General features: G+C 36.1%; 1 protein-coding gene across 21 annotated transcripts in view; it reads right to left on the bottom strand.

Moving 5' to 3' along the window:
* RPS6KA6 (ribosomal protein S6 kinase A6) overlaps positions 1-14,154 on the bottom strand; it is a 200,789-nt gene that overhangs the window by 96,554 nt on the left and 90,081 nt on the right. For all 21 annotated transcript variants that reach the window (XR_003033392.2, XR_816881.4, XM_005227922.5 and 18 more), the window contains 2 exons: positions 3,258-3,364; positions 2,971-3,008 (listed from right to left, as the gene is read on the bottom strand). Coding sequence is in view for 19 of the 21 variants with exons in the window: in XM_005227922.5 (XP_005227979.1) it covers positions 2,971-3,008; positions 3,258-3,364 (145 nt within the window). In the remaining 2 variants the exon portion in view is untranslated. The remainder of the gene's footprint in view (positions 1-2,970; positions 3,009-3,257; positions 3,365-14,154) is intronic.

Here is a 14,154-nt window from a genome sequence, read left to right as displayed (position 1 = left end):
CATGTCTGGTTCTAACTGCTATTTCTTGACCTGAATACAGATTTCTCAGGAGGCAGGTCAGGTTGCCTGGTATTCCCATCTCTTTCAGAATTTTCCACAGTTTGTTGTGATCCACACAAAGCCTTTAGCATAGTCAATGAAGCAGAAGTAGATGTTTTCCTGGAATTCTCTTGCTTTTTCTATGATCCAACAGATGTTGGCAATTTGATCTCGGGTTCCTCTGCCTTTTCTAAATCCAGCTTGAACACCTGGAAGCTTTCAGTTCACATACTGTTGAAGCCAAAATCACTGTAGATGGTGACTGCAGCCATGAAATTAAAAGATACTTGCTCCTGGGAAGAAAAGCTATGACAACTCTAGATACCATATTAAAAAGCAGAGATATTACTTTGCTGACAAAGCTTCATCTAGTCAAAGGTATGGTTTTTTCAGGAGTCATGTATGCATGTGAGAGTTGGACCATAAAAAATCTGAGCACCAAAAAATTGATGCTTTTCAACTGAGGTGTTGGAGAAGACTCTTGAGAGTCCCTTGAACTCCAAGGAGATTCAACCAGTCAATCCTAAAGAAAGCAACCCTGAATATTCATTGAAAAGATTGCCACTGAAGCTGAAACTCCAATAATTTGGCCACCTGATGTGAAGAACTGACTCACTGGAAAAGACCCTGATGCTGGGAAAGTTTGAGGGCAGGAAGAGAAGGGGATGACAGAGGATGAGATGGTTGGAAGGCATCACCGACTTGATGGACATGAATTTGAGCAAGATCTGGGAGTTGGTAATGGACAGGGAAGCCTGGTGCACTGCAGTCCATCAAGTGGCAAAGAGTCAGACACAACTGAACAACTGAACTGATAACAGAACTGGGTATATATTGCCAGCTTATTTCTGACAAAGGTATAAAAGCAACTTCATGGGGGAAAAAAAGGTCAGTCTTTTTAATAAATGGTGCCAGAATGACAGGGTATTAATATATAAAAGTCTGCATAAAGGCAGAAACTGGAGAGGAACTAAAGAGCCCCTTGAGAGTGTGAAAGAGAAGAGTGAGAAAGCAGACTTGAAATTCAACATTCAAAAAACTCAGATCATGGAACACAATGCTATCACTTTATGACAAAGAGAGGGGGAAAAAGTGGAAACCATGACAGATTCTATTTGTTTGGGCTCCAAATCACTGCAGATGGTGACTGCAGCCATGAAATTAAAAGACGTTTACTCCTTGGAAGAAAAGTTATGACCAACCTAGATAGCATATTCAAAAGCAGAGACATTACTTTGCCAACAAAGGTCCGTCTAGTCAAGGCTATGGTTTTTCCAGTGGTCATATATGGATGTGAGAGTCGGACTGTGAAGAAAGCTAAGCACAGAAGAATTGATGCTTTTGAACTGTGGTGTTGGAGAAGACTCTCGAGAGACTCTTGGACTGCAAGGAGATCCAACCAGTCCATCCTAAAGGAGATCAGCCCTGGGTGTTCTTTGGAAGGAATGATGCTAAAGCTGAAACTCCAGTACTTTGGCCACCTCATGAGAAGAGATGACTCATTGGAAAAGACTCTGATGCTGGGAGGGATTGGGGGCAGGAGGAGAAGGGGACGACAGAGGATGAGATGGCTGAATGGCATCACTGACTCGATGCACATGAGTTTGAGTGAACTCCGGGAGTTGGTGATGGACAGAGAGGCCTGGCGTGCTGCAATTCATGGAGTCACAAAGAGTCGGACACGATTGAGCGACTGAACTGAACCTTTAAAGTGTACTGGTCCAAACTTCTTTGTAAAGACCATATCTTCATTTTATCTCTTTTTTAACATTCTGATAATTAAATACAGAATTTACTACCTATTTAAAACATAAGAAACCTTTTGAGATTGGCTCACTCAGCATAATGCCCAGTCCAAGTTGCTGCATACAGTGCTGGGTAGTATTCTACTATATAGATATATTCATCCATTCACTCTTTGAAGGACATCTTGGACATTTCTGGCCTTGGGCCATTTCAAATAGAGCTGCTATGAAAATTCATGTATAGATTTTTTGTGTGCATGTAAGTTTTTATTTCTCTAGGATAAATGTCCAGGTATGTGACTACTGTACAGTTCTATTTGTATCATATTCTTAAAATAACAAACTGGGAAATGTAGAGAGATAAGTGGTTGCCAGGAGTTAAAGAAGGGGGTAAGAGTGTGATTATAAATGGACACATATGGTTGTAGATCAGTTCTGCTTATTGATAATGATGATGGTATTCAAATCTACATATATGGATATAATGTCATGGAGACAAACAAAAAAAACGAATACATTCAAAAACTGGTGAAATCCAAGTGAAGTATACAGTCTAGTTAGTTCTACTGTACCTATCAATTTCCTGAGTTTGATAATGCAGTAGTAATTTTATAAAATGTCACCATAGGGGAAGCTGGGTGATGGTACTATTTTTGCAACTTATTGTCAGTCTATAATTATTTGAAAGTAAAAGATTTTAATGGTATAATAAGGAGACTTTATGCCTAAGAGTCCTCAGAGAATAAGCAGAGTGTGTTATATACTGTAAACACTCAACATTCAAAATAAAGTAAAAAATAAAACGTGTTTTTACCAAAAAAAAAAAAAAAAAGGAATAAAATGAACCTCTGATTATGAAACACCTGGCTTAAAAGTTTATAATTCACTGTATTTCAAATGTGGTAACTACTTATGATAAATCTTTCAGTCTAGACTGAAACAAAATTATGTGCTTTTACCTAGAAAACCAAATGTCATTTCTTAATGAGGATAATGACACTATTGTATAATTTTTTTGTATTACAATAGAGCATATTGAGAGTTATCTACCTTTTAAATGAATTTAAGTTCACTAAAGAAATGAATAAAATGCAAATTAAATCAAGAGGAAAAACAGGCTCAGACAAATATACATATTAATAAAAACAGAAAACAGGCTTAGGATAGAATAAGAAAATCTGCATACCTGTTAACTTGATATGTCCTATTTCATCAAGCAAAATGCTGTAAATCAAAATTCACATTCAATAACACAGGATAAAATATTCACATAAAATTTGATATACCAGAAAATTTTGAAATGACTAATTTAAAATCAATGGGTATAGGATGAAGACTACTTTTTAAAGTGTGTTTCATATAATTATATAATTCATGTATCTTTTCATAGAATCTTTAAAATAATAGACTTAATGGAGAAAAAAGTAGTAGAAATACTGGGAACAGGTATACATAAAAAGAATACAACTTTACTTTTCTGGCTTCAGGTCTCTATATACAATTCCTAATTGATGCAGATGATCCAAAGCGAGGGCTAGTTCTGCAAGGTAGAATTTCACATCTTCCTCTGTAAACAGAACCTAGAATAAAAATAATAATTTACCATTTAATCTTTTTTTCAATGTTGCAATTATTTAAATTTTCTTTTTTTAAAAACAGGAAACAGACAAATCTAGGCAAATAGGCAAATAAAACAAGTATACAGATGAAATTAACCTCTTTAAGAATCCTTCTCTCACTATTAAACATTTTACTGTGGATCTTCCTAAAATATATTATGCAGTTTGTATATCTATTTACACTGAATGTACTGCACAGATTTACCTTTTTAAAAATGATTTATTATCATGATTTAATTATTAATTTTAGTATACTAATATATAGGGATATTCTCAGGATCTTTACGATATATTAGATACGATATTTGGTTTTAGTACTGGAATTCCACTATTTTTACTATTTTCTCTTTCATTGTCTACTATCACTTCTCAGCGATAATTTTGCTTTTAGCAAGTCTACTAACCTAAAGCTTCTATTACTAACGTAAGTTGTCAATTAGTAACTCTTACATTAAAAACAATTCTAAATCCAATTTATGACCTAAGGGGTAGCTCCAGGACTCTTCTGCCCGTAGAATATATGGGTCTAAAGGCATTGAATTCCTCAATCTTTTGTGGCTAGGAATAGAGTTACTATGATAAAGTGAAAAGTGCACTGGACTTAGAATTAGCAGTATAACGTCTGACATGTCACTTAGCCCTCTGGGCTTAAGTTTCTAAACCTGTAAAATAAGGATAATAGTACCTGCTACATCTACTTAACAAGATTGTTTTAAGAGCCAGCTTAGTTTATGTGGGGAAAAAAAGCTTTGTAAATTATAAAATTCTATGTGTGCAATGATGAGGTGCTATTATTTTAGGTTTACATCTATATTCATAAGTAAGTGTTATTTAAACACAAAATTGAGCACTACTCAACCATTAGATGTAATTGTTAAGATTTAGCAAGGGCTTCTAACTGGCAAAACAAATAACTTGTCTAGAAATTTTTTATTTTCATTAAAGAAATATATAGATTATTAAGAAAGTTCAAAATTTGAATGACATATCATAAAATCTTGAAACTGGCTTGTCCACTCAGAATCATGGCCACTGAATTATATTATGCCGATTAAGGTTACTAGTAAAATTGCTGAGAATGAGCAATTAAAGATAAATTTTGATACTCCACTCACTTTTTGAAATAATCTGCAGAAAAACAAAGACTTTCATTATCTAAGTTTCAGGAGAATTCATTTGACTATTATAATGGTAAAAGTATAAGAATATTTTCACTTGACATTTTATTAAGAAGAAAAACAGATGTTATCTATTTCACCTTTGAATAAGGCTAATCAAAGCGTTCATTGAAATTTAACACATAAGAAAACCCTAAACAAAAATCTTTGAAACTCTAAAAGAAGAAACAGTCTATAGTTTAGTTTGTTGTTGTTGTTTTAGTCGTAAATTGTGTGGGACTCTTTGTGACCCTATGGACTGTAGCCCGCCAGGCTCCTCTGTCCATGGGACTTCCCAGGCAAGAATCTGGAGTGGGTTGCCATTTCCCTTTCCAGGGACCCTGTGTCTCCTGCACTGGCAGGCAGATTCTTTACGACTGCACCACTAAAAAAGCCCAGTTTATAGCTTATGGCAATTATATGTTTTTCTGGGCATGTTAGTTTATCATTCTGAGTGTCCTTATGTAAGGTGGTGATAACATTGACCTCATAAGGTTGTTTCGAAGATACTGAATGAAAAGTGACTAGCACATAACAGTAAGTTTCTTATTTATGTCCCTCATGAGGTTTTCCTCAAAGAAAATTTCATGACAAGATAATATACTCACCAGTTTATAGTTTAAACTTTTCATTCATTATGTTATTACAATCTTCCAAACAACCTTACGAGGTTGGTATTATCACCACCTTATGTATGGACACTCAGAGTGATAAACTAACCTACCCAGAAAAACACAGTAAGAACGCTCAGGATTTGAACTCAGAAATAACTGTCCCTAAGAACTCCCTGTTTCCCAGAATCCAATTTTGCCATATGCCATGTTAAAACTTTTATAAGTTTCAGGTTCACTACCACTAATGCTTTCCTAGTCACTAATTACCCTGAGTCTTCCCCCAAATAAAAATCATCTAAAACCCCAGCACCCTGAGGTAAGAAATGCTAGTATTTTTGTTTGCTCTTCAAGACATTCTGTATATATGTATGAGTGTGTGTGTTTCAATATATTTGAGATCACACTGTATATATACCAGTTAGTAGACTCCTTTTCTCCCACTTAATATCATAGGCATTCTTTTAATTTCTTTAAAACTTATTTATAAAGAGTTATCAATAGCTATACAACATCAACATACTAATTTACTATAGTTTACCTAATGTTTATTTAGGTTATTTCAGTTTTTGACTGTTATAAATAACTCGGGAATATGCATATATATTTCTGATACTTATGCTTACTTCCCCAAAATGGATTTCTGAGAAATAAAAAGGCAAATACTATATAGTCAAGGAGAATAAACAGTCCATGATTCTTGACATACATAACAAAATTATTTGTCAAAGGGTTACAATAATTTACACTTCCATCAGCAGCTTACGAAAGCACATGTCTTACCATAGTCATGGCAGCACTGAAAATTACCCTTTAAAAAATCTTTTATAAACTGATAAAGATGGTATCCACTGTCTTAAAATTTTATTCTTAGGCTTTATATTTTTCCATGTCTAATGACCTTTCTAATTTTTTAGTGAATTATCAGTAATGTTTTTGCCTATTTCCCATTATTTACTGTTTTTTTTCAATTGGTAAAAATTATTTAAATAACAAAAATGTCAGTTCATCATATTACATGTAGGTATATTCCCCACTTTGTGATGGTTTTTGATGTTGAGTAATTCTTAATTTTATGTACACAAATTTATATATAATTTCTGTATGATTTTACTTCATCACTTTCATGATCAAGGAGACCTCCATTTAATAATCAACTACATGTGCTGTGCTGTGCTTAGTTGCTCAGCCATGTCCGACTCTTTGTGACCCCACGTACTGTAACCCACCAGGCTCCTCTGTACATGGGGATTCTCCAGGCATGAATACTAGAGTGGGCTGTCATGTATTCCTCAATCAACTACATATTCAGCTACATTTTCTTTCAGGATGAAATTTTTTCCAGATTCTACCTCTTCAATGCAAGTAAGATTTATCCTTGTATGTGGTAGTGATAATTTAAAATGTTTTTTTTCTTTCTGAAATATCTAACCAATTTCTCATATACTGTTTACTGAACAATCAATCTCTTTGCCATTAACTTGTGATTCTTCTTCTATTATAATATATGATAAATCACATATACCAGAATTTTCCTGGAATATGCAGTATGTTTCTAATCTTGTGTTGATACTACGACGGTTTGCTTATAGTAGCAGACTTATAAGGTTTTAAACAAGTGATAGAGCAAGGAGAGGGTGTTCTTTATTTTCAAAACATCTTAGTTCTTTTCATTTACTTTTCCAAGGACACTGATAAAATCATCTTTCAACTTCATACAAGAATTCCTGTTGGGACTTTGTTTGAAATCTTGTTAGGTCTACAAGTTAATTTTGGAAGAACTAGCAGCTTTATAATTATCAGTCATTCATCCCATTATATTTTCTTGACATTAGCAAAATATGGTATGGCCTCAGAGAGAGGTGTGTGTGTGTGCACGCATGTGTGTGTGTTTGCAAGGAAAGAAATTTGGGGGAGGTGTCATTCCCTTTAAAACATATATATTAACACATACAAAAATGTATTTTTAAAAGTGTCTTTCTAAGACTTAAACAGTAAGTAAGTTCTCATTTTTGGTGATATGATATAGCAGCTTTTTTGTACAGATACATGAAGTAAAACCAATTAAAAAAAAAAACTTATTAACAAGCTGTCTATAGAAGTAACCATTAAATCATTTCTTAGAAGCCTGTTTAATGATTATACTAATTTATTGTCTTTGGAAAATGAATTTTAAATGCTTGTTATTACCTAATATTCCAGACTTAGGAATCAAAACTTACTAACTGAATTTCTGTGCTAGTATGAGTTTAGATAGTCTCACATGGAGAATAGAGGTCTGAAGAGTTTAAAAGAAAATCAAAAACAACTACAAGTAAGAATATCTCAATTATTCTTGTCACTTCTACAGTCTAACATAAGAAATCATGAACAACTGTTAATACTGTTGAGAGAGTCATTTCCCAGGCAGGTTGGTAAGAAGTCTAGGGGTCCCCAAGGAGAGAGGGTTCTGGAATTCTCAAGGAAGAAGAAAGGACAAACTTTTTTTTCCCCTCTACATTCCTTAAGATTATATAACAATAATGTATACTGCTTGAGGACAGTCTCTGGAAAAAACCTTCTGGCTAATCCTGTTATCTTAAAATGTAAATTATGGGAGTAGGTCTAGTGAGGTCTTTACAACCTCCAGATATACTTTTGATTCACTGTAATAACTAATTAGAGAGTATATAATTTCATTGCTAACACTAGCAAGGGGGTACTCTTTCTGCCCCCTTCTGATGCCTATGTCAGAAGCTTTCTCTATCTCCTTTATACTTTAATAAAACTTTATTACACAAAAGCTCTGAGTGATCGAGCCTCGTCTCTGGCCCCAGATTGAATTCTCCTCTGGAGGCCAAGAATCCCGGTGTCTTTGCGTGGTTCAACAACAACCTTTCACTGTTGTCCCTCTATATCTAGGAACCAGGTTTTAATAGACCCAGAGGGATGGTACAGGGAGGGAGGAGGGAGGGGGGTTCGGGATGGGGAACACGTGTATACCTGTGGCGGATTCATGTTGATGTATGGCAAAACCAATACAATATTGTAAAGTAATTAACTTCCAATTAAATAAATTTACATTAAAAAATTTAAAAAAATAAGGTCCTTTAACAACCCTCTGGGACAGCGTCCTAGACAGACCCTGTCACACAGAGAATTCTGTTCTATAATAAACAATACATGAAAGTCACAGTCTATGTTTGTGCATGGAATGTTCTACATTGGAGATAAACAGATACAATCCAGAGACCTCAGCCATTTAAGCAACGGCTAGCATCCCGAAAGCACAGTGTTCCGTTCTTACAGCAAGTTCTAGAGCTCTGGGAATCAACAGTAGCTCTCCCACATTCAAAATTTTAATTCTGGAAGTGAGATGTTGAATCACTACCACCCAATTAAAATTCTACTTATTCTTAGACTATCAGTTCAAGACAAAATGAAGTAGATAAGGGAAGGATTTAATCTCCCATTTGAAACAACTAAACACAGGACAAAATATATGAAATGACACTTTTCAAGACATTAGACATCAGGAAACAAAGGACAGTGAATACTGAGAGATAGAAACAGTCTACAGTGTCCTAGCTTACTATCTATAAAGAGTTTCTAGGCAGTAATGCAAGGAGGGTAAAGTCAGGCAGAGCCTGGAAGACTCCTAAGTTGATGAGACGGATCTGAGAGACTGGGGAGACATGATGGAGAGAATTCACAAGACAGAGTACAGAAGAGATAATTACACAGAGAACTATAGAGTTATATAGATGGTCTCCCTCAAGTACTCAGCATTTGTGAGTGAGGAAACTAACCTGAGCCAGGAAAATAATCAATGAAAGGATTAGAGGGACTAATCCATGGAACTCATACAGGGTCAGGAATGGTTCATGTTACCTCCAAAGAGAGCAGAAAACTTTGTAATTCACAGGGCACTGGATGTAGGAATCAGATGGATTTTGTTTCCAAGTACAGTAAAATCAACCATTGATTAAATGTTGCTCTGGTCCAGTTAAACAACCTGAAATAAACTAGTTCACAGTAAACTACACAAATTCCAGAACAAAGTTCAATAATATTTAGAGAAATACAAAAACCAAAATATAAAAATATCCATCACCTAACAAGGTGAATTTCAGGATGTCTGTCATCCATGAAAAATTACTATTTATAGATCTAAGGAAACTACCTGAGTTCAAGAAAGGAACAACAGTAAATTAAAAAAAAAAAAAGAAAGAAACCACAGAGCTCACAAAGGACTAGGATAAGTCCTGTACCCACAAATGAGAGTGAAAAATCACATAACTGATAGGGTGTTGGTTAGAGTAATAAGAAGAGTCATTTCAGTACTAGAAAAAAATTAGTCCTAAATTCTGCTCTTGTCTCACATAATAAAGTTAAAAGCAAGACTCAACAGGTTAACTGCATCCCAGAACAAAGCTAAATACTTTGTAAGAAAACACAAGTATCTAGAGTACAAGAAAATTAAATTTAATAAAATTAAGTACAACTGACCATACAATTATGCTGCCATTGAAGCACAAAAGCAACCATAGACAATAGTTAAACACATGGGTGTGGTTATGTTACAATAAAACTTTATTTACAAAAAATATCAGCAGCCCATATTTGGCCTGAGACTATAGATTCCTGACTGCTGAGTTAAAGATTTATACTACAAACCCTAAAAGAACTACTAAAATAACACAACAAAATGTTATTTTGATAAAAAGCTAACTGAAGATAAAAAGATAGCAGAGAAAAAGAGAATACGTGTACATCCATGGCAGATTCATGTTGATGTATGGCAAAACCAATACAATATTGTAAAGTAATTAGCCTCTAATTAAAATAAATAAATTTATATTAAAAAAATAAAAAAGAGAGAAATAAAAGAACAGATGGAACCAAAAAAAAACCCACCAATAGTAAGATGGGCAATTTAAACCCAATCATATCAATAATCATATTAAACGTAACAAGTCTGACACACCTATTAAAAAGCATAAATTTTCAGACTGTATAAAAAATAAGATAATTATATGCTGCCTTAAGTACTGCACATTAAATATAAAGACAAGGGGAGGAGCCAAGATGGCGGAGGAGTAGGACGGGGAGAACACTTTCTCCCCCACAAATTCATCAAAAGAGCATTTAAACGTCGAGTAAATTCCACAAAACAACTTCTGAATGCCGGCAGAGGACATCAGGCACCCAGAAAAGCAACCCAACTCTTCGAAAGGAGGTAAGAAAAAATATTAAAAACAAAAAAAAAGAGACAAAAGAGGGAGGGACGGAGTTCCGTCCCGGGAAGGGAATCTTAAAAAGAGAGAAGTTTCCAAACATCAGGAAACCTTCTCACTGCTGAATCTGTGCCGAGCTTTGGAAGCACAGAGGGCAACATAACAGGGAGAAAAAATAAATAAACAATTTAAAACTCGCAGATTGCGAGCCCTACGGTAACTCCCCCAGCAGAGAAGCAGCGCAGACGCCTGCATCCGCCATTAGCAAACCAGGGCTGGGCAGGGAGGCGCGGCGTGGGCTGCATCGCTGAGAGTAAGAATCTGGCCTGAATACCCTGAGCGCTATCTGAGCGAAATAATTTGGGCTAGCAAACCAGACTGTGGGATATCTACCACGCGAAAAGCCAGCCCTAACCTAAGACCGCCAGGCCCGCGCACGGAACAAAGGACTGAACAGAGATAGCCGGCTGCAGACCTTCCCCCTCCGGTGAAGGCAGCCAGAGCCGGAAGGGGGCAATCGCAGCCCCAGAGAGACATTATCTATAAAATTGTAAGCAGGCTTCTTTGCTAACTAAAACTTCTTGGGGGTTTGGACGGTCAACATCTGCCTGAGAAGGTGCGCCGGTTTTACATCCAGATAACCGAGTGGCGGGGAGGCGATAAGTCGCAGCATTGGCGCTCGCCTGGGAAGAGCAAATTGGCGCTCGGACCTGGGAAGAGCACAAAACGCAGGCCCAACTGAGTCTGCGCCTCTGAGGACTACCCGAGTGCCTGAACCTGAGCGGCTTGGACCTGGAAGGTGCATGCAGCCCAGGGCCAGCCTCGGATTGTTCCCGGCGGAACAACCTAGAGTCCGAGCAGTGTGGACAGGGAGGCTACACGCGCCGTGAGCGGGGGCAGACCCAGGGCGGCTGAGGCACTGCGAGCCCACGCCAGTGTTATTTGTTTGCAGCATCCCTCCCTCCCTCCTCACAGCGCGACTGAACAAGTAAGCCTAAAAAAAAAAAAAAAAAGTGTCCTCCACCGTGCCCTTTGAGTCAGGGCAGAAACCAGATACTGAAGAGACTAGCAAACAGAAGAAGTTATAACAGAGGGAAACGCCTTGGAAGCTACAGGCAATAGATCAAAACCCTGTGGTTACTATGGACTACATAGGAAGGGGCCTATAGATCTTGAGAAATATAAATCTGACCAAGGAACTAGCCAAAAATGAACTGAACCCACAACACCCACAAAAAAAAAAAAAAACAAAAAAGTCCTAGATATATTTTTATTATTTTTACGATCATTCTTTTTTTTTTAATTAAAAAAAAAATTTAAGTCCTCTATTGTTCCTTTAATTTTCACTTTTATATCCTATTACTTTGCAAAAAAAAAAAAGACCCTATTTTTTTCTTCTTCAGCAAACTTCATATATATATATTTTATAATTTTTTGACCTTGTTTTTTTTTTTGTTTGTTTGTTTTTTTCTTCTTTTCTTTAACATTGTATTTTTGAAATTCCAAACTCTACTCTAGATTTTTAATTTTCGCTTTTTGGTATATGTTATCAATTTTGTACCTATAGTTTTTTTATATATATAATTTCTGTGACTTTTTTTTTTTCTTCTTCTCTGTTTCTTTCTCTTCTTCTTTTATATAACATTGTATATCTGAAATTCCAAACTTTACTCTAGATTTTTAATTTATGCTTTTTGGTATTTGATATCAATTTTGTACCTGTATTTTCTTTATAATTTTTGTGACATTGTTCGTATTTGTTTGTTTGTTTTCTCTCTTTATTTTTCTTCTTTTTTTTTTTTTTTTTTTTTTTTAACATTGTATTTTTGAAATTCCAAACTCTACTCTAGATTTTTAATTTTTGCTTTCTGGTATTAGTTATCAATTTTGTACCTGTACTTTCTTTATAATTTTCGCGACCTTGTTTGTTTTTGTTTGTTCGTTTTTTCTCTCTTTCTTTTCCTTCTTCTTTTCTTTAACATCCTATTTTTGAAATTCCAAACTCTACTCTAGATTTTTACTTTTCGCTTTCTGGTATTAGTTATCAATTTTGTACCTGTACTTTCTTTATAATTTTCGCGACCTTGTTTGTTTTTGTTTGTTCGTTCTTTCTCTCTTTCTTTTCCTTCTTCTTTTCTTTAACATCGTATTTTTAAAATTTCAAACTCTACTCTAGATTTTTAATTTTTGCTTTTATGTATTTGTTACCAATTTTGTACCTTTAAGGACCCAATCTTCAGGACCCATTTTTCACTAGGGAGTGAGATTACTGGCTTGACTGCTCTCTCTCCCTTTGGACCCTCCTTTTTCCCCACCAGGTCGCCTGTGTCTCCTCCCTAACCCCTCTCTACTCTACCCAACTCTGTGAATTTCTGTGTGTTCCAGACGGTGGAGAACACTTAGGGAACTGATTACTGGCTGGATCTGTCTCCCTCCTTTTCATTCCCCCCTTTTATCCTTCTGGCCACCTCTGTTACCTTCCTCCTTCTTCTCTTCTCTGTATAACCCCGTGAACATCTCTGAGTGGTCCAGTTGTGGAGTGCACATAAGGAAGTGACTACTGGCTAGCCCACTCTCTCCACTATTGATTCACCTCATCTCATTTGGGTCAACTCTAACTCCCTCCTCCCTCTTCTCTTCTCCATGTAACCCTGTGAACCTCTCTGAGTGACCCTCACTGTAGAGAAACTTATCATCTTTAATGTAGATGTTTTATCAATGGTGCTGTATAGAAGGAGAAGTTTTGAAACTACTGTAAAAATAAGACCGATAATCAGAAGCAGGAGACTTAAGTCCAAACCCTGACTCCAGGGAACTCCTGACTCCAAGGAACATTCATTGACAGGAGCTCATCAAATGCCTCCATACCAACACTGAAACCAAGCACCACACAAGGGCCAATAAGTTCCAGGGCAAGACATACCAAGCAAATTCTCCAGCAACAAAGGAACACAGCCCTGAGCTTCAAGATACAGGCTGCCCAAAGTCACCCCAAAATTATAGACATCTCATAACTCATTACTGGACATTTCATTGCACTCCAGAGAGAAGAAATACAGCTCCACCCACCAGAACACCGACACAAGCTTCCCTAACCAGGAAACCTTGACAAGCCACCTGTACAAACCCACACACAGTGAGGAAACGCCACAATAAAGAGAACTCCACAAACTGCCAGAATACAGAAAGGACACCCCAAACTCAGCAATTTAAACAAGATGAAGAGACAGAGGAATACTCAGCAGATAAAGGAACAGGATAAATGCCCACCAAACCAAACAAAAGAGGAAGAGATAGGGAATCTACCTGATAAAGAATTCCGAATAATGATAGTGAAATTGATCCAAAATCTTGAAACTAAAATGGAATCACAGATAAATAGCCTGGAGACAAGGATTGAGAAGATGCAAGAAAGGTTTAACAAGGACCTAGAAGAAATAAAAAAGAGTCAATATATAATGAATAATGCAATAAGTGAAATTAAAAACACTCTGGAGGCAACAAATAGTAGAATAACAGAGGCAGAAGACAGGATTAGTGAATTAAAAGATAGAATGGTAGAAATAAATGAATCAGAGAGGATAAAAGAAAAACGAATTAAAAGAAATGAGGACAATCTCAGAGACCTCCAGGACAATATTAAACACTACAACATTCGAATCATAGGGGTTCCAGAAGAAGAAGACAAAAAGAAAGACCATGAGAAAATACTTGAGGAGATAATAGTGGAAAACTTCCCTAAAATGGGGAAGGAAATAATCACCCAA

Source organism: Bos taurus, chromosome X (assembly GCF_002263795.3).
Source record: "Bos taurus isolate L1 Dominette 01449 registration number 42190680 breed Hereford chromosome X, ARS-UCD2.0, whole genome shotgun sequence".
Classification (NCBI taxonomy): Eukaryota; Metazoa; Chordata; class Mammalia; order Artiodactyla; family Bovidae; genus Bos; species Bos taurus.
This window is presented reverse-complemented; position numbering and strand designations above follow the sequence as displayed.